This window comes from Entelurus aequoreus, linkage group LG12, assembly GCF_033978785.1.
Source record: "Entelurus aequoreus isolate RoL-2023_Sb linkage group LG12, RoL_Eaeq_v1.1, whole genome shotgun sequence".
Taxonomy (NCBI): Eukaryota; Metazoa; Chordata; class Actinopteri; order Syngnathiformes; family Syngnathidae; genus Entelurus; species Entelurus aequoreus.
Genome location: NC_084742.1, coordinates 47,887,592 through 47,912,278, shown reverse-complemented (window position 1 = coordinate 47,912,278; position 24,687 = coordinate 47,887,592). Strand labels below are relative to the sequence as shown.

Here is a 24,687-nt window from a genome sequence, read left to right as displayed (position 1 = left end):
TCCTTTACACACTGATGTCGCTTGTTGATGCAGTACAGCCTGAGGGATCGAACGTCACGGGCTTATCTGCTTACGTGCAGTGATTTCTCCAGATTCTCTGAACCCTTTGATGATATTACGGACCGTAGATGGTGAAATCCCTAAATTCCTTGCAATAGCTGGTTGAGAAAGGTTTTTCTTAAACTGTTCAACAATTTGCTCACGCGTTTCTGGGTGTTGTTGATAAACGGTTTTCGCCTTGCATAGGAGAGTTTTAACTTGCACTTACAGATGTAACGAGCAACTGTAGTTACTGACAGTGGGTTTCTGAAGTGTTCCTTAGCCCATGTGGTGATATCCTTTACACACTGATGTCGCTTGTTGATGCAGTACAGCCTGAGGGATCGAACGTCACGGGCTTATCTGCTTACGTGCAGTGATTTCTCCAGATTCTCTGAACCCTTTGATGATATTACGGACCGTAGATGGTGAAATCCCTAAATTCCTTGCAATAGCTGGTTGAGAAAGGTTTTTCTTAAACTGTTCAACAATTTGCTCACGCATTTGTTGACAAAGTGGTGACCCTCGCCCCATCCTTGTTTGTGAATGACTGAGCATTTCATGGAATCTACTTTTATACCCAATCATGGCACCCACCTGTTCCCAATTTGCCTGTTCACTTGTGGGAGGTTCCAAATAAGTGTTTGATGAGCATTCCTCAACTTTATCAGTATTTATTGCCACTTTTCCCAACTTCTTTGTCACGTGTTGCTGGCATCAAATTCTAAAGTTAATGATTATTTGCAAAAAAAAAATGTTTATCAGTTTGAACATCAAATATGTTGTTTTTGTAGCATATTCAACTGAATATGGGTTGAACATGATTTGCAAATCATTGTATTCCGTTTATATTTACATCTAACACAATTTCTCAACTCATATGGAAACGGGGTTTGTATATAAACGACATGTCATCAGCATGCGACTGTGAATTTCTTTTGTTTGCGGATGACTCGGCCCTGCTGGTATCCGGCAAGGACAGGTCACAGGTGGAGAAAATCCTCAGTGCTGAACTCTGTAGTATTTTCACCTGGCTCACTGACAACAAGCTATCCATACACTTGGGTAAAACTGAATCCATCCTATTTGGGTCCCACATCAACCTTAAGAAAGTCAATGACTTCACTATAAAAGTGGGTGACATTGTTATCACCAGGAAACATGAGGTCACCTGCCTAGGTTCCATTCTAGAGGCTAATCTTTCCTGTGATAAAATGGCAACCAAGGTAATCAAAAAGGTCAACCAACGGACGAGATTTCTCTATAGAATCTCCTCTCTGGTCAACAAAAGCACCATGAAGATTCTGGCGGGAAATCTCGTTCAACCCTTTTTCGATTACGCATGCACCTCCTGGTACCCTAGCACCTCCAAAACCCTCAAATCTAGACTCCAAACATCCTAGAACAAGCCAGTCAGGTTACTTTTAGACCTCCACCCCAGATCACACCTCACTCTTACCCACTTCTCTAAAGTGGGCTGGCTCAGGGTGGAGGACAGAGTGAAACAACTTGCACTGAGCCTAGTCTATAAAATCCGCTACACCTCCCTGATACCGAAGTACATGTCAAACTACTTCCTTAACGTAAATGACCGCCATAACCATAACACCAGAGGGAGCTCCACTAACCACGTTAAACCCAGATTCCGATCTAACAAAGGTCTTAACTCATTCTCTTTCTATGCCACATCAATGTGGTATGCGCTCCCAACAGGTGTAAAAGAAAGGGCATCTCTATCCTCCTTCAAAACCGCACTAAAACACCTCCAGGCAACTTCAACCCTAAACTAACTTTCTCTGATGATGCAATTGTTGATGACTGAAATGTTGATACCAACCAATCCTAAACCCTTCCCCCCTCCATATCCCACACCCCGGATTGTAAATAATGTAAGTAATTCATTGTATATACTCTGATGATTATCTTGTGTGATGACTGTATTATAAAAATAGTATATATCTGTATCATGAATCAATTTAAGTTGAAAAACTTATTCGGGTGTTACCATTTAGTGGTCAATTGTACGGAATATGTACTTCACTGTGCAATCTACTAATAAAAGTTTCAATCAATCAATTTAAAGCTGTAGCCTGCGTGAGAGCTCCTTGTCAATTATCCCGACGACAATACGGTCGCGGATATTTTCATCCCAGCAGGCACCGAACTCACAGTGCTCGGATAGATCGTACAGGGATCTGATAAAACACTCTGCCTTCTCTCTAGGCCGCTGGACACGCTGGTGAAAACATGCCCTCTCGTGGATAATATTCCTCCTCGGGAAAAATACTCGTCAAACTTTTTCACCACGCGGTCAAAGTTGTTTCTATGTCCGTCTTCGGCAAAGGTCAACGATTTATATATATTTTCTGCTTCGTTGCCCATTGCATAAATCAGGCAGCTCACCTGCATGTTTCAATCCTCATTGTTGAGTTTCGTCGCTAGTCTGTATCGCTCAAAGCGCTGTCTCCAGAGTAGCCATTCCGTCGGCTTGTCAAAGGCAAAACTCGCTGGGGGAGTAAACTTCGCCATGTCGTCTATTTCCGTCTTAAAAATTGATCTTCGTGACCACTTTTGACTGCATGTAGAATGATCGAGGGCGAGTTCTTGGTTTCTTATATGGGTTTAAAGGCCTACTGAAATGAATTTTTTTTATTTAAACGGGAATAGCAGATCCATTCTATGTGTCATACTTGATCATTTCGCGATATTGCCATATTTTTGCTGAAAGGATTTAGTAGAGAAAATCGACGATGAAGTTCGCAACTTTTGCTCGCTGATAAAAAAAAGCTTTGCCCCTACCGGAAGTAGCGTGACGTCACAAGCGGTAGTGCTGCTCACAATTCCCCATTGTTTACAATGAAGCAAGAGATATTTGGAGCGAGAAAGCGACGATTACCCCATTAATTTGAGTGAGGATGAAAGATTTGTGGATGAAGAACGTTAGAGTGACGGACTAGAATGCAGTTCAAGAGATATCTTTTTTCGCTCTGACCGTAACTTAGGTACAAGCTGGCTCATTGGATTCCACACTCTCTCCTTTTTCTATTGTGGAAGTGAAGTGAAGTGAATTACATTTATATAGCGCTTTTTCTCAAGTGACTCAAAGCGCTTTACATAGTGAAACCCAATATCTAAGTTACATTCAAACCAGTGTGGGTGGCACTGGGAGCAGGTGGGTAAAGTGTCTTGCCCAAGGACACAACGGCAGTGACTAGGATGGCGGAAGCGGGGATCGAACCTGCAACCCTCAAGTTGCTGGCACGGCCGCTCTACCAACCGAGCTATACCGCCGGATCACGGATTTGTATTTCAAACCACCAAAATAAAAAAATCCCTGACTGGAAGGATAGACAGAAGATCAACAATACTACTATCAGGAGACACCGAACCAAACACTTGACGTAAATACACGGTTAATGCTATGCCGCCTGTCGAAGCCTAGCAATGCTGTTGCTAACGACGCTAACTTAGCAACGGGACCTCGTCAGAGCTATGATAAAAACATTAGCGCTCCACCTACTCCAGCCAGCTCTCATCTGCTCATCAACACCCGTGCTCACCTGCGTTCCAGCGATCGACGATGCGGTCGGCGGCCCGGAGACGTAGGAAGTCAAGGTGAGGTCGCCGGCGCTAGCGTCTGCTATCCAACAAAGTCTTCCTTGTTGTGTTGCTACAGCCAGCTGCTAATACACCGATCCCACCTACAACGTTCTTCTATGCAGCCTCCATTGTTCATTAAACACATTGCAAAAGATTCACCAACACAGATGTCCAGAATACTGTGGAATTTTGTCGAAGAAAACAGAGCTTTCTGTATTGTGTCCAATAGGGTCCAAACACTTTCGTTGACCTCGCGACGTCACGCGCATACGTCATCCTCCAAAGGCGTTTTGAACCGGAGTTCCCCGGGAAATTAAATATTGCACTGTATAAGTTAACCCGGCCGTATTGGCATGTGTTGCAATGTTAAGATTTCATCATTGATATATAAACTATCAGACTGCGTGGTCGGTAGTAGTGGCTTTCAGCAGGCCTTTAAAGGCCTACTGAAATTATTTTTTAAAATTTAAACGGGGATAGCAGATCCATTCTATGTGTCATACTTGATCATTTCGCGATATTGCCATATTTTTGCTGAAAGGATTTAGTAGAGAACAACGACGATAAAGATCGCAACTTTTGGTATCTGATAAAAAAAAGCCTTGCCCCTACCGGAAGTAGCGTGACGTAGTCAATTGAAAGGCTCCTCACATTTTCCTATTGTTTTCCATGCAGCTAGAGCGATTCGGACCGAGAAAGCAACGATTACCCCATTAATTTGAGCGAGGATGAAAGATTCGTGGATGAGGAACGTTAGAGTGAAGGACTAGAATGCAGTGCAAGAAATATCTTTTTTCGCTCTGACCGTAACTTAGGTACAAGCTGGCTCATTGGATTCCACACTCTCTCCTTTTTCTATTGTGGATCACGGATTTGTATTTTAAACCACCTCGGATACTATATCCTCTTGAAAATGAGAGTCGAGAACGCAAAATGGACATTCACAGTGACTTTTATGTCCACGACAATACATCGACGAAACACTTTAGCTACGGAGCTAACGTGATAGCATCGTGCTTAACTGCATATAGAAACAAAATAAATAAATCCCTGACTGGAAGGATGGACAGAAGATCAACAATACTATTAAACCATGGACATGTAACTACACGGTTAATGCTTTCCAGCCTGGCGAAGGTTAACAATGCTGTTGCTACCAACGCCAATGCCTCACAGAGCTATGATAAAAACATTGGCTATACACCTACGCCAGCCAGCCCTCATCTGCTCATCAACACCCGTGCTCACCTGCGTTCCAGCGATCGACGGTGCGACAAAGGACTTCACCCAATCACAGATGCGGTCGGCGAGACGGAGGAAGTTAAGGTGAGTTCGGCAGCTAGCGCGTCTGCTATCCATCTCTGTCCTCCTGGCTGTGTTGTGTTGTGTCCGCCGCTAATGCCCCGATCCCACCTACAACTTTCTTCTTTGTAGTCTCCATTGTTCATTAAACAAATTGCAAAAGATTCACCAACACAGATGTCCAGAATACTGTGGAATTTTGAAATGAAAACAGAGCTTTTTTGTATTGGGGGGGCGGCGTGGCGAAGTTGTTAGAGTGGCCGTGCCAGCAATCGGAGGGTTGCTGGTTACTGGGGTTCAATCCCCACCTTCTACCATCCTAGTCACGTCCGTTGTGTCCTTGGGCAAGACACTTCACCCTTGCTCCTGATGGCTGCTGGTTAGCGCCTTGCATGGCAGCTCCCTCCATCAGTGTGTGAATCTGTGAGTGAATGGGTAAATGTGGAAATACTGTCAAAGCGCTTTGAGTACCTCGAAGGTAGAAAAGCGCTATACAAGTATAACACATTTATCATTTATTTATTGTATTCAATGGGGTACCAATACTTCTATCAACCGTTTACGTCACGCGCATACGTCATCATATTTAGACGTTTTCAACCGGAAGTGTGGCGGGACATTTAAAATTGCACTTTATAAGTTAACCAGGCCGTATTGGCATGTGTTGCAAAGTTAAGATTTCATCATTGATATATAAACTATCAGACTGCGTGGTCGGTAGTAGTGGGTTTCAGTAGGCCTTTAATGTAGGCAGTTTTCATTAACGTCCTCCCAGCGTGGTAACAACACACAACAACCGCAGTCACGTTTTTGTCTACCATAAAGCAGTTTGTCTGTCGTAAACAGCAATGTTGTGACACTCTTAAACAGGGCAATACTGCCATCTACTGTACATGCATATGTGACACCGCCGGTGTTTTGTTTTGTTTATATTTGCCGGGTCAAATTATCAATTATTGGTCGACTTCAAAGTAATTTGCCCACTCACTTACACACGTCACTCACAGACATACCGCCTTTTTAAAGGGGAACACACAGCTTATGGCCATCACGAAGCCAGAGATGAAATGCCACTGTATTAAATGACATTGAAACTAACTTGCAAACTTCTAAGTTTGTTGGCATTATTTTTTCATGATTGTGTAGATGTGGCGGTTTTTAAAGTCACATACAGGTGAGAATAATCAATTAAATTTGTCATATGCATGTATGCCCTGGCACACGATTATCATAATTTCGTGACCGAAGTAAAACACTTTTTACACTTTTATACTGAAATAAATACACCTACAACTTATTAAATTAAAATATAGAAAAAAATACCGGCAGCAGTGAAGTTTAGTTCCATGAAGGTAAGAAGAAAGTGAATTACAAATCAGTTATAACTGAATACATTTACATATGTATAAAAATGTGTTTCCTTTTGTATAATTTTTTTAATGAATTAGGTAACGTTCATGACAACCTTTTTCCAAAACACAGCTGTAACTGTTTTCAAAACGGTTACAAAAAAGTGGGACCCCAAAAATGTACTGTGGGATCCCATTTTTATGACTTGATGGGGTGCCTGGGACCCTATTTTGAAAATTCCTAGCGCCAACACTGTTTTGTATATAAACAGTGGGATTTGTAACATTTAGGAATGTTTGTGTCATGTTTGTCCTCCAACAGAAACCATATTAAAACAAAAAATATATATTTTCATCCCACATTTTTCCATTTTCATTCATTTTTGAAAAAGCTCCAGGGAGCCACTCGGGCAGCGCTAACTAGGTAGAGTTGAGTTTGAGTTTATTTCGAACATACAAGCATACAACATGATACATCATAATTTCCAGTTTCTCTTTTCAACATGTTCGAAAAGGAGTAGGAAGAAGCAGAGCTTATTTAATCCTACCCTTTTTTTTTTACATAACAGTTGCTAAAACTTTTGTTCACTTCCTGTTCTCAATTTATTCACAATATACTCCATAAGTAATCACAATAAAAATAACTGAATAATACTCGGTGAAGTAAGTTACATTTCATATGGTGAGATGAGTAACATTATTTTGAAAATGAACGCATGGATGGATTAAATAATTCAGAATGTTTATCATGGTTCTTCTTTGTACTTTGTAAACACTAAGTTTGAAGAGTTTCTTGAAGCGGATCATATTAGTACATTATTTGATTGCTTTGCTTAATCCATTCCACATACAGGTATACTGAATGTCTTAAGTGTTGTACGTGCATACAAATGTTTTAAATTACATTTTTCTCTAAAATTAAATTCCTCCTCTTTTTTTGAGAAGAATTGTTGTATGGTCTTGGGTAGCAGGTTATAGTTTGCTTTATGTATAATTTTAGCTGTTTGCAAATTCACTATGTCGTGGAATTTCAGTATTTTTGATTCAATAAATAAAGGATTTGTATGTTCTCTATATCCAACATTATGTATTATTCTAACTGATCTTTTTTGTAACACCGTTAATGAATGAAGTGTACTTTTGTAGTTATTTCCCCATAATTCTACACAATAACTCAGATATGGTAACACTAGTGAGCAGTAGAGAATATGAAGGGATTTTTGGTCTAGAACATGTTTTTCTTTGTTCATTATTGACGTGTTTCTTGGTACTTTACTTTACTTTACGGTCTGCACCGGACCAAACAGCAGGACAGGTGTAACAACAACATTATTACCTGTCACTTTTTATAACTCCTTGTGCAGATCTGAATTATTATCTAAATGTTTACTTAAGTCTGAAACAAAGGTGATAATAGTAATCGCCACATTTGGCGAAGCGTGTTTTAAAGAAGTTGTTGTGAGAGTAGCGTACGTGTGTGCTCTTTTAAGAATGGCAGTATGTGGGGTGAATGACGTGAGTAAGTGAGTGGGCAAGTAAGGAGATAAGTACCTCTAGCATATGTACTAGTGTTAATAGCATGGTGGATGTCCGGTTTTGCCCTGTGGAAATTATAAATAAAGTGACCAAGTTTTAACTAATCGACCGCCTCGTCATTCCGGCCTAAAAGCGAAACCTTACAGACCCATTGTGAAGTGAAGGTTGTTACCCCCGACAATACATCAGTCCTGGAGGGAACGTCTCCCCTGCTCTCCTCGACCACGGTCTAGGAACCGACAAGCAGGAAAGATGTAAAACTGTACTTGCAACGCGGTGCATCCCTGTTGAAAGCCTGTTGTTAGTTTTGAAGCACAAAAACCTCCATATTGCGCTTCACGTACCCTCTTTATTAACCAGTAGAATTTTAGTTTTTTTGCCATTATCCTCTCAAAGATGTTATTGCTTGTATGCCGATCGATTTTTTAATTTGTAATAGTCTGTTACAAAAAACTCAAATTTATTGATAAAATCGAACTATCGCCCAGGCCTACTTAACACCATTCAGAAACCAACTGGAGGTGTCAGCTCATGAACTGAGATCACTATGTGGTTGGAAACACTTTAAAACAGCTTTAAACTCTCGTCGCACAATCTCAGTGTAGCTTCTGGTTGCTAGGCAGCCGCTTTAAATTGCGTTCCAATTCGCCTTTCTTCAGCAAATCTGTGGCTCTCACCTGACCGACAGCAGTTTGAAGATGCCAGCTAACTCCTGTGGCTGTAACCACAATCAGTGGTCAAAAAAGCTTAAAAATTATCAGAAAACCTGGTAGTAAAAGCTGAGCCTAGTCATTGTCAGCCAAACCTGGTTCTTGGGACATGAAACATCGCCTGAGCTTGTGTGAGAAGTTAAGAACTCTAGAGGAACCAAACTCCTTAAGAGAGGTTGAACTTCGTTTTACTTTGGAGTTGCTGCAAGGAAGAGGCTACGAGCAGTTGTGGGCTTATTAATAACCCCACGGCTCGGTACATATGTATTGAGGTTATCTTCAGTGAACGAGAGGGTTACTTTCCTACGCCTTCAGGACTGTCGTTTGTGTATATGTACCAAACTGACTGAGCTAGTCAAAAAACTCCTCTGTGGCAAAACTCCACGGTGGATGAGTTCAGCCCTGAAATTCCCCAGGCCCTGGATGTTGTTGGACTTTCTTGTTGACTCATCCATTTAACATTGCAGGGAAGTCGGGAACAGAACCTTTGGATTGGCAGACGGCGCTCCAAAAAAGCATTTTAACTTGTCTTCTGGAATATGGGATTCGTAGAATGTTATTATGTGCTAATCAGTCTTTGCCCAACCAGAGCTGAAGTTTGGTCTGCAGTGCCTGCAGTAAGTCAAACCTGTTCACCTGTTGCCATGTTGGCCTTTGCCAAGGCTGCCTTTTGTCCTTGACCTTTTAGTTTGGTTTAAAACGTTCAATGACGCAGCCACGGCATTAAAGGTATCCAGTTTGGTGGCCTCAGGCCATGTCTACACTAAGTCGTTTAACCCCTTAAACCAGCGGTGCCCATTACGTCGATCGTGAGTTACCGGTCGATCGCGAGCTACCTATAAAATAAAATAGACCTAAAAATGAGCGATCATAAATCTTCATAATGATGTCACTTTCGTCACTTGATTGAAATTCAAGGCACCCGAGGATCTTGGGAAATAATGCTAGCTGCTGCCAGCTCAGTGTGAAGGAAAAAAGACCGTCAGGAAGGCGAGAAACACTTTTTATTTCAACCGTACCTCCCGTCAAAAGCCTAAAGACTGACCGCACAGTTCCTGTCTTCACAATAAAAGTGCCGCTCCATCCCGCCTGCGCTAACAAAATAAGAGTCTCCAAAAGCCAGCGCAAACAAGCTAGCAAGCTACGGAGTTTGCCGCCAATGTATTTCTTGTAAAGTGTATAAAAACGAATATGGAAGCTGGACAAATAAGATGCCAAAAACCAACCACTTTCATGTGGTATTAGACAGAAAGGAGGAACTTTTTTCTCCACCATTTGAAAATGTGGACGTTATCAGCACTACTGTCTGATTCCAATCAATGCAAGTCATCAGAATCAGGTAATACACCAACTTATATTCTTGTCTTCATGAAAGAAAGGAATCTATATGTTAAACATGCATGTATATTCATTAAAACACCTTTAACATGTGAACAAAAACGGCAAAATAAATAAATATAAATTATATACTGTATATAAAAATGTGTATATATACATATATATATTAGGGCTGTGAATCTTTGGGTGTCCCACGATTCGATTCAATATCGATTCTTGGGGTCACGATTCGATTCAAAATCGATTTTTTTTTTCAATTCAACACAATTCTCGATTCAAACACGATGTTTTCCCGATTCAAAACAATTCTGTTCTACTCAATACATAGGATTTCAGCAGGATCTACCCCAGTCTGCTGACATGCAAGCAGAGTAGTAGATTTTTGTAAAAAGCTTTTATAATTGTAAAGGACAATGTTTTATCAACTGATTGCAATAATGTAAATTTGTTGTAACTATTAAATGAACCAAAAATATGACTTATTTTATCTTTCTGAAAATATTGGACACAGTGTGTTGTCAAACTTATGAGATGCGATGCAAGTGTAAGCCACTGTGACACTATTGTTCTTTTTTTTTTTTTTTATAAATGTCTAATGATAATGTCAATGAGGGATTTTTAATCACTGCTATGTTGAAATTGTAACTAATATTGATACTGTTGTTGATAATATTCATTTTTGTTTCACTACTTTTGGTTTGTTCTGTGTCGTGTTTGTGTCTCCTCTCAATTACTCTGTTTATTGCAGTTCTGAATGTTGCAGGGTCGGGTTTGGTTTTGGAATTGGATTGCATTGTTATGGTATTGCTGTGTATTGTTTTGTTGGATTGAATAATTAAAAAATAAAAAAAATAATTAAAAATAATACATTTAAGGTGACTTCCGGTTGTCGACAAGATGGAGTAGTCGCATTTTTTCACGCTCCCGCAAATTTCATTCCTACCATTCTGTATAGCTCGACTGAATGCAGTAACTGCTACTAACGTTTTAATAGTACTAATACCTTTTCGCGCTGAATGAGAAAATGTCTAACAGATCCAAAAAGGAGGAGCAAAAGAAGGAGGACTTGGCGTCAAGTACCATCATGGCTACGCTAACTACAATGCTAGCGGACCACAAGACTTCTCTCTCGTCTGAGTTTAACTCCGCCTTTTCCAAACTCAACAACACGCTGGATTGTATTCAGACCACACTTCTGGAAAACCAGAAGCGCCTCTCCTCACTAGAACTGTTTGCCGACACAACCAGCCAGGATATGCTGGCTATGAACACCAAGCTAACACTCGTAACCGAGGAGAACGCGATGCTAAAAGCTAAGCTAATAGACTTGGAGAGCAGAAGTCGTCGGAACAACATAAGAATTGTCGGCGTACCCGAAAACATTGAAGGTCCAAACCCAACAGTGTTCTTCTCTCAACTGCTAGTCGAAGTCTTGGGTGAACACACGCTGTCGTTGACCCCGGAGCTGGACCGTGCCCACCGCTCGCTAACAGCAAAGCCAGGCCCCGGTGAGAAGCCGCGGGCTATCGTGATATGCTTCCACCGATTCCAGACGAGGGAGCTGGTGGTGCGGGAGGCTCGGAAACGCAGAGGCAAACTGAAGTACAAGGACTCACCGATACACATCTTCGAAGACTACTGCCCTGAAATACTGGAACAGCGGGCCGTGTACCGGGACGTCATGAGGGATCTCTACAATCTGGGCCTCAAACCAGCACTCCACTATCCGGCTAAGCTAATGGTTTCAACCGAGGATGGCAGGAGACGGCGACTCGCATCTCTCAAAGACGCCCAAGATTTTGTCAAGTCCCACAACCAACGCAGCCAAGAACATGCAAAAGAGTAATCTCAGTCGGTATGACTTTATTGAAGCTTTGTTTGATACGATGTGACTATTCCACAATGCATGATAGGACGGCGCTAGCTTGGCTAACTGCAGCCATGTCTGGAGGCCACACTGTCGGCACCAACGTTAAATAATCAACGCCTGCTTTAACCACGCTAACATAACGCTAACTTCAGGCCTGACCATGAATATCACATCTGTGTGGTCACTCATTGGATCCACTTTCATTCACTTTTTGTTTAACCTTTCAGGTAATATATTATGCTGACATTCTACACCTAACCTGGTTAAAATACAATTATCATCATTATTGTTTAAACAACACGCAATATTGTTCATTTTATTTTATTTTGCTACATCAACACTCAAATTATTTTGTCTCCCCTTTACATTTATTCATCATGTTCTAATAGATATATATTCTTACACTGTGGTTTACTTTTTCTGTTTTTATTTGACCTAACTGCGATCTACTTATTTCTTGGTTGGTTGCTGTTATTCCTTACCCATACATCCATGATGGTATACACGTTTATGCATGTGTGTGTGTATGTATGTATATATGTATATGTTTATATATGTATATATATGACATCACTTACTTGTACTTTATTTTACTATATGCTTTTTGAGTTGTTTATACTTTATAATCTATTTTTCTCGCTTTCTGAAGTTATCTTAGTACTGGGTACTATGTTTCCTGAGGGAACATAATTCAGTTTTGATGCACTTTAAAATGTTCTGACTCAGTTGGAGCCAATCCGTTGCTCTCGGGAGGTGGAAAAGCCGGAAGCCGATATGGATACGTCCATGCAGGCACTTGCCTGCATGGACGTACAGCGCACTGCTGTGAAAAAGACACTTAAAGTTCAGTTTCGACAATGGGGTTCTCAGGTCCTGGGACGATGGCCCTGTAGGTGGTTGCCGGGTTTAACCCACCCGGCATTGTTGTATGTTTTTATGTCTGCGAGTATGTGTGTGAGTCCGTTGTGTTTTCTATGTGTGTGTGTGTGTTTATTGGTTTGTTTATCTCCTCATTTCTTCCTCTCACGCTTCTGTTTAATTCCCTCCTCTTACAAGTACTCTTGGCAGTTCCCAGTCCATGCATCAGCCCCCCTCCTGACCTGCTTGTATACGTCAGCCCGTTCTGCTCTCCTAATTGGACATGGTGAGATATGACAAGCACCAGTAATACACTTCGATTTGTTTCATGGAACGTGAGGGGAGTGGGGAGCGCCACTAAAATTGGGAGGGTCTTGACCCATTTGCAACACCTCAAAGGAGATATATTTTTCATTCAGGAGACCCACCTCCGCAACAGAGAGATTTCACGACTTAAAAGAGTCTGGATCAGCCATATTTTCCATTCAAAATTCAACGAAAGGGCCAGGGGCACAGCTATCCTTATTCGTAAAAATATTTCATTCGAACTCAATCAAACTGTAGCAGACCCGGCTGGTCGTTATATTATTGTGTCTGAAAAGCTGCAAGGCACCCCAGTCATATTTGCTAGCGTTTATGGACCGACAATTCTTACGTAACTAAATTGTTTACATCATTTCCGAACATTGGAAACCATTTTATCATTATGGGCGGGGACTTTAACCTGGTGCAGGATCCTGTACTGGATCGATCATCTAACAACCTGGCTCCCTTATCTAATTCAGCTAAAACGCTGGATACTTTCGCTAAACAGTTGGGTCTTACAGACCCGTGGAGACATGCCTCCCCTACAATTAAACAATTCTCCTATTTCTCCCATGTACATCACACTTAAACTCGGATAGACTTCTTTCTTCTCGACAATAGACTACTTTCCAAAACCAAAACATGTAATTACCATAGTATTGTGATCTCTGATCATGCCCCCACCTCAGTCGACATCAATATGGACACTCAACCTAAACCTCTTAAACAATGGCGATTCAACTCAGCCTTACTAGCAGAAGACTGTTATAGGAACTTCCTACACGATCAAATTAAGTGTTTTTTCGAACTGAACGACTCACCAGAAATTGGAAGAGGTATACTGTGGGAGGCATCTAAAGCCTATATTAGAGTTCAACTTATATCTTTTGTTTCAAACCTAAATAAGACAGAGACCATTCAAATCTCCGCAAGATTAAGGATCTTGACGATAAATACGCTTCAAACCCAATCCAATCCACTTTATTTATATAGCACATTTACACAACAAGAATGTTTCCAAAGTGCTGCACAGCCATGTTAAAAACAATATTAAAAACAATATCAAAAACGATATTAAAAATAATATTAAAAACAATATTATGCTACACCAATGACTGAATAAAAACAAAGAATAAATGAATAGAAAACCAATACAGAGACAATATAAAAAATAAATATGATTAAAAACGATTTTAAAGGGTAAAACCAATTAAAACAGTAAAATAGACATCAAAATTTATAACCCTAACCCTAACCACACAGGACAACAGAGGACAGAAGACCACACAACTCACGTAGTGTTAAAAGCCAAAGAATAAAAGTGGGTCTTAAGACGAGACTTAAAACACTCCACTGTGAGAGCAGTTTGAACATGGAGGGGCAGAGTGTTCCAGAGTTTAGGGCCGACCACAGAGAAGGCCCTGTCTCCCCTGGTTTTAAGTCTCGTCCTGGGCACCACGAGCTGGAGCTGGCTCTCAGACCTCAGAGCGCGCGCAGGTGTGTAAATTTGGATGAGGTCCGAGATATACTGAGGTGCCAGTCCATGTAAAGCTTTAAAAACAAATAGCAAGGATTTAAAATCAATTCTAAAATGAACAGGGAGCCAGTGCAAACTCTGAAGAATTGGGGTTATATGCTCACGTTTCCAGGCCCCTGTTAAAAGTCGTGCTGCCGCGTTCTGGACTAACTGCAACCGGGAGAGAGCTTTTTGGCTAATGCCAGCATAAAGTGCATTGCAGTAGTCCAGGCGACTTGAAATAAAAGCATGCACGACTTGTTCAAAAAGGTTAAAAGATAAAAATGGTTTTACCTTTGCTAAAAGACGAAGATGATAAAAACACGATTTTAAAACGCCATTGACTTGTTTGTCAAATTTAAAATCGCTGTCTATAGTGACGCCAAGGCTGGTGACTTTGGGACGCTCATGATTTTGCAATGGTCCCAAGTCAGTGAGGGCCGGACCAAAAACTGAAATTTCCGTTTTTCCCTCATTCATTATTAAAAAATTCTGGGCTAACCAAGCCTTGACATCACATAGACAGTTGAGAAGGGGTGTCAGGGGGCCATGGCCTTTTGAAATTGGCATATACATTTGGCAGTCATCTGCATAAAAGTGATAAGACACTCCATGTTTCTTAAAAATCTCTCCAAGAGGGAGAATGTACAAGGAAAACAGGATGGGGCCTAGAATGGATCCCTGGGGGACACCACAGTAAAGCGGAGCAGAAGAAGAGGTGGCATCCCCCAGCCTGACAGAGAAGGACCTCTCTGACAGGTAGGATCAGAACCACTCTAATGCAGTCCCCCTGACACCCACACAGTCTCTCAGGCGGTCTAAAAGAATTGTGTGGTCGACTGTGTCAAAGGCAGCTGTAAGATCTAAAAGCACTAAAATGGCAGAGCTACCAGAATCAGACATTAAAAGCAAGTCATTAAAAACCTTTAAAAGTGCAGATTCAGTACTGTGCAAAGCCTTGTATCCAGACTGAAATGGATCTAAAGTGCTATTTTCATCTAAAAAAGGCTGCAGTTGCGCTAAAACACATTTCCCGACACTATATAAAGAACGCCTTCGCCTACAAACTGACTTTGACCTTATGTCTGTCAATAGAGCGAAATTACAACTGCTCAAATCCAGACAACGATTTTTTTCATCTGGGGAAAAAGCTGGCAAGCTCTTAGCCCACCGGGTCAGGGAGGAAGCATCTTCGAGGCTAATCACGTCTATTCGCTCTAACACAGGAGAACTACATACTGATCCAGTTAAGATTAATGAAACATTTGCTGCATTTTATACAACATTATATACTTCAGATTGCCCCCCGTCCTCAGAGGAACTGTTTAGCGATAAAACCTTCCCCCAGATAGAATGTGGAGCTGCGAGGGGCCTGGGCCAGCCCATTAGTGTCATTGAGATCACAGAAGCCATCAAATCCTTACAGAGCAATAAGTCACCCGGCCCAGATGGCTTCAGTGCAGAATATTACAATACTTTCTCCAGTGTTCTTGCTCCGGCTCTAAGAGACATGTATAATGAAGCTTTTCTGCAGCGTCGCCTCCCAGAAACCTTATCAAGGGCCACCATTTCTCTCATCCTAAAAAAAGAGAAAGACCCCCGCTTTGCAGCAGCTATAGACCAATTTCGCTCTTAAATGTAGATCTAAAAATTCTATCCAAGGTTCTCGCTCTCCGGCTCCAAAGGGTGATGCCTTCCATCATCTCGTTGGATCAAACAGGTTTTATGCTAGGCCGGCAATCCTCACACAACACTCGGCGCCTCCTAAACATTATCCATTCGCCAAACCCCTCGACCCCGGTAGTGTCCCTCGATGCGGAGAAAGCCTTTGACAGGGTTGAATGGGAATATCTATTTGAAGTGATGGGTCGGTTTGGTTTTAATGAAGATTTAATTCTCTGGGTTAAGCTTTTGTACTCGTCCCCAGTAGCTTCGGTACGTACAAATAATACACTATCCACCCCCATTTTTCTTAAAAGAGGCACTAGACAAGGTTGCCCGTTGTCTCCATTACTGTTTGCTATTGCGATAGAACCCCTTGCTCTTTGGCTGCGCGGAGGCAGGCTTTAAAGGTATCACCCGGTCGAACACGTTGCACAAAGTCTCACGTTGCACAAAGTCTCACTTTATGCGGACGACCTGCTCTTGTACATTTCGGATCCTGCTAGCTCACTCCCGGTAATATTTGACATTCTGGAGCGGTTTGGCACACACTCTGGTTACAAACTTAACTACCAAAAAAGTGAGCTGTTTCCGATTAATTCCTTAGCCAAACAGTTACCACGATCTTTGGCGGCATTCAAATGGGCACAGGACGGGATCCATTACTTGGGAATCCCTATTACTCCGGCTATGTCTGATATGCTTCGGGCAAATTTTTTACCTCTAATTGAAAAGATGGAGAAGAACTTTGCCCGCTGGTCTGTTTTACCATTATCTCTCGCTGGCCGGATCAATCTGATTAAGATGGTCACTCTGCCTAAATTCCTTTACCTTTTTCAACATATCCCCATATTTATTACTAAATCATTTTTCGATAAATTAGACAAATCAATATCCAAATTTTCATGGGGGACCGGATTGGCCCAAATCCGCAAGTCGGTCCTACAATCTCCCAAATCTGAAAGAGGGCTTGCACTCCCCAATTTTAGACAATACTATTGGGCGGCTAATGTACAGAAACTCCTATACTGGATGGATGGAGGCTCTCAGACCCTCCCGGCCTGGGTATCCCGTGAAACGGCAATCCCACACTCCTCATTACATTCTTGCTTATGCTCATCACTCCCTTTCCCATTTAAACTTGAAGGCGCAAACACCATTGTATCGATCTCCATTAAAATATGGAACCAGCTACGGAAACACTTGGGTTTTCAGGGCCCATCTATATTGACCCCGCTACTTAAAAAACAGTTATTTAAACCTTCCCGTACTGACCCCGCATTCATGACTTGGCACGATCATGGTATCACCACTGTGAAAGACCTTTATGCAGACGGAGTGTTCTCATCCTTCACTGAACTCTCTTCCAAATACGATTTGCCGAACCCCCACCTTTTTCGCTTTTTTCAGGCGAGGGACTTCGTAAAGAAGCAGTTCCCACACTTTCCAAATCGCCCTCCGGAAACGCTTATAGATACATTGTTATCTTTGAGCCCTAATCATAAAAAATGTATCTCAGTGTTATATACCTCCTTAGGTTCAGTTGCTCCAAACTCTCTATCAGTGATAAGAGCCTCGCGGGAGAGCGATCTTAATACCAACATATCCGATCAACACTGGGACTCTGCCCTGAAACTGGTCCACTCCTCCTCAATATGTGCCCGTCATAGTCTCATCCAATGCAAAGTAATCCATAAAATTCACTACACTAATTCAAAACTATCTAAAATCTACCCCACTGTTAGCAATACCTGCAATAGATGCAAACAATCTCCGGCTGATCATGTCCATATGTTCTGGTCCTGCTCTAAACTATGTTCCTTTTGGGAGGACATTTTTGACACAATCGGAAAAGCATACGGTCAAGACTTTCCCCCAACCCATTATCAGCCCTTTTTGGCGTATGCCACTAAAACGCGCTGTTGCTTTTACGACCTTTCTGGCCAGGCAATTGATCTTGTTTAATTGGAAGCTGGCTCGCCCCCCCATCACACGGCCGTTGGATTAGAGAGGTTCTCTACAATCTAAAACTGGAAAAACTTAGGTTTTCGCTAAAAGGCTCGGCTCAAGCATTTGAAAGTTCATGGAGTCCTATCCTGGTGTATGTTAACTCTCTTGACTTATGCCCAGACGCAGATGAGGAATATTTTCCCTTTTATTTATTATTATTATTCTTTCTTTCATTTTTACTTTTATTTCTATTTTTTTAATTTTTTTTTTTAATATTTTTTTTTTTTTCTCTCTCCTTTCAGCCTGTTTGTCTGTCTCTGGCCCCGTATGTGTGAGAATGTGTCTGTCTTTGTCATCTTACTTGTTATATGATTGTGCCATATGTCCCTTGTTGATGTGACCTGAGTGGGGTGGGAGGGTGGGTGGGCAGTTTGGGTTTTAAGGGAGTGAATAATTTACTGACTTTAAAATTGTACTGTTTCGACTTGCCCTTTTTTCTGTCTATTTGAAAATGCCTATAAAAAAAGTTGGATTAAAAATAATACATTAAAAAAAAAAAAAAAATTGATTTTTTAAAAATGAGAATCGATTCTGAATCGCACAACGTGAGAATCTCGATTCCAATTTGAATCGATTTTTTCCCACACCCCTAATATATATACTGTATATATATATATATATATATATATATATATATATATATATATATATATATATATATATATATATATATATATATATATATATATATATATATATATATGTGTGTGTGTGGGTGTGTATATGTATATATATATGTGTGTGTGTGTGTGTATATGTATATGTATATGTATATATGAGGTAGATCACCTCGACTTGGTCATTTAAAAAATAGCTCGCCTGCTGAAAAAGTGTGGGCACCCCTGCATTAAACGAATAATTATTTAACCTAAGCCCCGTTTCAGCCACACTAAACCAGCGTGGTCCCCATCCTTGGACTAATTTTTACACGACTAAGTGTATTTCTTGAATCTCCAGGACTTAGCGCTGTATGGACTCATTGATCGTTTACAAATTGAGTTCGGAGAGGAAGTAACACCAGAAAGACCGCGGCCCACACAGGAAGTAACGTCAGAAAGAACGCGCCACAGCCAGTTTCATAATTAAAGGTTTCGTAACTCGGAGCTAACCACTGGAAATATGAAGGCGAGTCATCCAGACATGCCCGTGTTTCTCATTCTTCTACATGTACACACGCTTGTGGAAATCACACATTAATACCTTAAGAGAAAGTGATTGCAGCTATTTCTGGTACAACACTTCTCAGACGGCAAGAGAACTTTCGAATGTCCGGGTCAGCTGTTATTCTACTTAGCGAAAAACTTTGTCCATTTGACAAAGGAGAGTTAATGAGAATGCAGGCTCCTGTGGATGTGATAAAAAAAAAAAGATAGCGTGTGCTCTGTATTACCTGGCCGTCGAGGGAAAACTACGGAAAACAGCGACTGCATTTGGACTGGCAAAGCCGACTGTATCAGTTATTGTCCGCCATGTATGTCGTGGACTCAACGTCTAGGTCCAGAGTATATAAAGTCACCAAAAACGAATGGACAATGAAGGTGAGGGCAAAAGAGTGAGGAGTGTCCTGACATAATATCTATATCCCTAGATTGATTGATGTAAAATGTTCTTTATCACATTGTTTACGTGTCTAATAAAGATTTGATTAATTTATGATGACTCAGGTGTGATTCACTACAGTAGGGCCTCACAGCACACTGGATTCCAGTTAATTGAAATACCACAACACTGGATATTGTTCAGATAAGTTAAATTTAAGAACTTGCAAACAAAGCAATACTGGATGTGACTATGACGTGTGCATTTTCCGTGCATGCGTATGGTGGCGTTGCGCCAGGGGGACGGAGGGGCTAGGGGGTCTTAAACGGTGGTATTGTTGTGTGTGGACACGGATAAGGTTAGGTGTGATTTACCCTAGATATTAGATAACCTTATCTGGGTCTCAGGATCTCTTTCCCGATGGCCTCGTTAAGCTGTGACCTCCAGTGTTTATGGGGCAGTTTGCAACTTTTAGCTGCAAACTGAAACTTCTGGGATGAGACTCCGCACCTCCAAATCTAAGGCCAGGATTCTTAGGCTAAGGTTAACTAGCCTTAGAATCACAATGTGACACGGGCATGTCTGGATGACTCGCCTTCATATTTCCAGCGGTTTGCTCCGAGCTACGAAACCGCTTTATTATGAAGCTGGCTGTGGCGTGTTCTTTCTGATGTCACTTCCTGTGTGAGGGCGAGGTCTTTCTGGCGTCACTTCCTCTCCGAACTCAGTTTGTAAACGATCAATGAGTCCATACAAAGCTAAGCGTGGAGATTCAAGAAATACACGGCTGACTTACCCGTGTAAAAATTTGTCCGATGAGGGGGACCTTAAACGCTGGTTTAGTGTGGCTGAAACAGGGCTTTGGCTAAATAATTATTCGTTTAAGGGGTTAAACAACTTAGTGTAGATATGGCCTTAGTCAGAAAAGGGTGGTTTGCCCCTTTTGGGTTGGGAGCGAGGTCTTGCCTCAGATGGAGAAGTTAAAATATCAAAATTTTTTCACGAGTGGGGTAAGGCGAGAGCGCAAGATTAACAGGCAAGTTACCTATGGTCATGAGCTTTGGGTAGTGACAAAAGATAGCAAGATATAAATATAAGCAGCGGAAACGAGTTTTCTCCTTTCGGTGGTTGGACTCACTCTAAGAGACTGGGGGAGGTCATTGTGCCGGGAGGAGCTAAGACGAGAATCGCTGCTCCTTCGCATCGAGAAGTTTAGATGACTTGGGCGTATAGTCTGAATGCCTCTCCCCCTAATGAGATGTTCTGGGCATGCTCAGCTGGAAAAATATTTAGCTATTGAGACTGCGGCCCTTGCGACCCGAACCGGATAAGCGGAAGGAAATGAATGGATGGAAATTGTACGCAGAATACAGGTCGCAGTTTTATTAGTATCACTTTAAAATTAGTTGTCTTTGTATTATGACATATCTGAATTAATGTTACAAAGACTCTAAATTTTAACATGATCCGGATACAATTAAACTGTGACAGATTAATTGTTTGACCTTGTGGCAGTTAGCGCCTTACAGAATGATGAATTTACTTTCTTTTTGTTATTAGCACCCTTTAAACTAACACATTGACCTACTTTGTATCACTTACCTTCAGATTCTTGCAGCAACATTTGCGGACCGCAGTTGACCATCAGCTTGTACTTATTGTTTTCGTCCCTCTGCAAGACAAAAAAGTTTGTGTATTACAGGACGATATAATTTTATTGTTTTAATTATTTTACAATTAATTTACGCTTACCGGTCACATAAAGATGTGTGCAAAAAATGTCAGAACTTTGTCAAACAATAAATATTTTGGCTCAAGTCAGTTCCTCAGTAATTGTAACAAACTTGTAAAATATGAATGCAAGACGGCTAAATTTGTGACCAGGTCTCTGCCCCAAAAAATGTTGGAACTTTGCCAAAATTGCACAGACAGAATTTTTGCCCATTTTAATCCCTCATGTTATAACAAACAAAAAATGTTAACAGACAACTAAAACTGCAGCTTGTGTTCTGCGCATAAAATAATATTGTAATTTAATCAAACTTGGAAGACGGAAATACCTCAGAGTTTCTCCCCATGATTTCATAGGCAGGATCAGCTCTCCGACCCTCCTCTTTGACACAAGGCCCATTGACTGGTAAGAGGGAAGAAAAATACCAGTCATGATGAGCGTCACAATAGTTAATTAATTATTCTTAACTAAGCCCCGTTTCAACCACACTAAACCAGCGTTTAGTGCAGCGCCCCTTTTTATTACTACAAAAATGAACTTTGTGAGTGTCTCGTCAGAGACAAATGATCTGCCCCAGAGAACAAAGATGGAAACGGAGGAAAAGAAAGAAGAAAATGGAGTAAGGAGGAAAAAAGGTCCAAGGTCCTGTTGGAAAAGACGAAAGAGGACCTTACCTTCACGGTGCAATGCCTGACCATTCTGGTCTTCATCTGGGTTTTGACCACCAACCATCTGGGATCCGGGCAACTTTTTAGCATCTTCATCTTCTGAACTTCTTTTCAGTTGCAGCCCAGTCAAAAAACTTTGCACTTCGCTGAATATTTTACCATTCCATTTTAATCCAAGAGGCGCGCCCTTTCGGGGCGGGTGACAGCGTGCCCTCTGGCATTTAAAGCAGTCTTCGTAAATGACTGTTGAAGCACAATTGCCAGGCGGTAGGGTTATGAGGTGCGGGTATAACGGTGCGGGGGCCATGACTTCATACAAGTTCCGTCGGTTGGGTTTCCATTCCTTGGGGTAGCGCAGGAGTTCGTTGAAGAGGCTAGCTAGCTTCTCTCGCCCCTTTTTAGGCATTGGCGATCCCTCACTTGACGGCCGGTCCGAAATGGGCGATGATAATTTCTCAACATTCCGATCTGCTGGATTGGGAAATATCACGTTGAGCTGCCTTCATTGTGATTTTTTGGCATTGGGTCCCAGGTCCCACATGGGCGGCGTCCAAAGTTCAAACAATCACACATCCATACAGGAAAAAAATGCATGCAGTGTGTTTGTTTATTACAGGTCATCATTGTGGCCTACCTGGTACAGCAGGCAACATTGCCCCGCTGGCAAGGTTGATTATGGGGGGTGGTGTCCCCTGTGAAAGGTTAAAATACAAACATACAAATAATTAAAACCTGATCGCTTCTTGTTGAAACACCATAAGGAATATTAACAAAAACATGGACACAGAATAGAGAAAAAATGTTCATCATTTCCATGTACTATGGAAATTGTACTACGGCAACCTTACCTGAAACCCACCGCATGTTGCACAAATGGTCACTATCGTTTTGGATGTAAGAGAGCTGAACAAGTGACAGGACTCAGTGTCATTCCGCTTCATGCCTCTCTCCCCGGAAGACCTATGCGAGCACACTAGTGGTGTTTTTGAAATAACCCCTTTTAAGGACTCTATCAGGTGACTTTGGTGATTGGTGTCCACCGTTTGCCCACCTTCCCCCTGGATCAGATTTCTCGGGGTGTCATACAGATACCTGAGTGATGTGGGTACCTTGTACTCGCCTTCTGGACCTTTGGCGCAACAACAAGGACTCAGATCTTGAGCCAAGTGGGGTGGCAGGCTAAAAACTGAACCAAAGTCCTCACAGATGTCTAGACTCCCCGTGTATGAGGATAAACTTCCAGAATACGAGATATGGCTCCCAGTGGCGATTCCGCTATCCGAGGAGCTCTGCCGACCAATTTCCTGCAGCTGTCTCGGGGCTTTGGCATCCAGGTTATGTCCATCACCCTGGTTAGCAGACAACTTCTCCACGCTCGCCACTTTAGGGTGGTAAGCCATTGGCCGTTCAGTCCAAATGGCCAAACGGCTGGAAATGCTGCTATCCATTTGGCTGGTGTCTGAGTTGTCGGATGAACCCGATATGCTGCGGTCGTCGCTGCTGAACGTGGAGTACACTGTTAAAAAAAAGAACCATTAAAGTGTTTAAATATATACAATATAAGTGTACCATATAACATTGTACCCATGCTGTTCTGATTGGAGAACATGCTAAGTCGCTTCTCCAGTTCTTGCGTCTCGTGGTTCAACTTTTCCTCAAAGTTGGTCTGACTGGTGCCAGGATCTGTCAACGAGGGGGGAAGTAAGGTTAAACAAGTTGGGGCGAAAATGTAAAGCACAGTATTTTTGTTTGTTAGCCGATACTTTGTTTTTTGGAATATGACATAAGGTGTTAGGATTTGGCGGACGGGACCACTTTTTTCTGAAGTCAAAATCCTTTGTGTCAAGTTTATATCCCAAAATGTACGTCTCTAACAAAAGTTTAAAAAATCTAGAGCTATGTAATTTTGTTAGCTTTTTTGTATGTAATTGAGCGAGCTATTGCTATTTCATCCTGGTCCTGCTGTTTGTTAACATATATTGGTTACTTCCCGGTTCATGGGGAATCAAATGTGGAATAAAATTAGACAAAAAAATTATATTTCCACCAACATTTTGCCCTGTGAATTCATTCAAGCCATTTACATTTACTTGATTCGAAAGACACAGGAATTAAAGAGTTGACGATTTTAAAAGACTCCCTTGATGATATTGTAAAGAACACTTTTACTGCACTTGTCAGATGTAGGAATGCAACCCATGGAAGCAGACGGCGATGCAACAAACCAAACATCCCAACAAGATAGTGAAGAAGTCAGCCTCAAAATATTGTGATTTTTTTCCCCCTATATTTAAAACACTTCCTTGTGGGCTACATAACGTGTAAACGGTGGTTCTTTGGTCCAAATTTTTAACAGGCCATATTCAAGCTGCTTTCTCACAAACTCTTCAGAATGCGCCATTTTGCGGGCGGCCATATTTATGTGCCGAAGCGCTCCTCCAGACCAAGCTCCCTTTTACTGCGTCTCCACCCCGTCAGCCATGTTGTAGTTTTTAACGCTTCCATATTGAGTCTTCAGACTTTCTCTACAGGATAGAGAAAAAGGGTTTGCAACTGAATCAAAATGGTGGACTTGCACTGAGCTCTTCGGGTAAACCTCTACCATATATGGAAATATCTGCAGACATAATAAGGCAAAATACATCACTAAAG

At 41.6% G+C, this 24,687-nt stretch overlaps 1 protein-coding gene across 6 annotated transcripts in view; it reads right to left on the bottom strand.

Annotated features, from left to right (window-relative positions):
• The window catches only part of LOC133662289 (protein Dok-7-like), a 102,645-nt gene that overhangs the window by 36,772 nt on the left and 41,186 nt on the right, over positions 1–24,687 (bottom strand). For 5 of the 6 annotated variants that reach the window (XM_062066162.1, XM_062066165.1, XM_062066164.1 and 2 more), the window contains 6 exons: positions 23,620–23,718; positions 22,884–23,551; positions 22,670–22,727; positions 22,042–22,506; positions 21,696–21,769; positions 21,238–21,307 (listed from right to left, as the gene is read on the bottom strand). In XM_062066162.1, coding sequence (XP_061922146.1) covers positions 21,238–21,307; positions 21,696–21,769; positions 22,042–22,506; positions 22,670–22,727; positions 22,884–23,551; positions 23,620–23,718 — 1,434 coding nt within the window. The remainder of the gene's footprint in view (positions 1–21,237; positions 21,308–21,695; positions 21,770–22,041; positions 22,507–22,669; positions 22,728–22,883; positions 23,552–23,619; positions 23,719–24,687) is intronic. The other variant, XM_062066166.1, reaches the window with a different exon arrangement.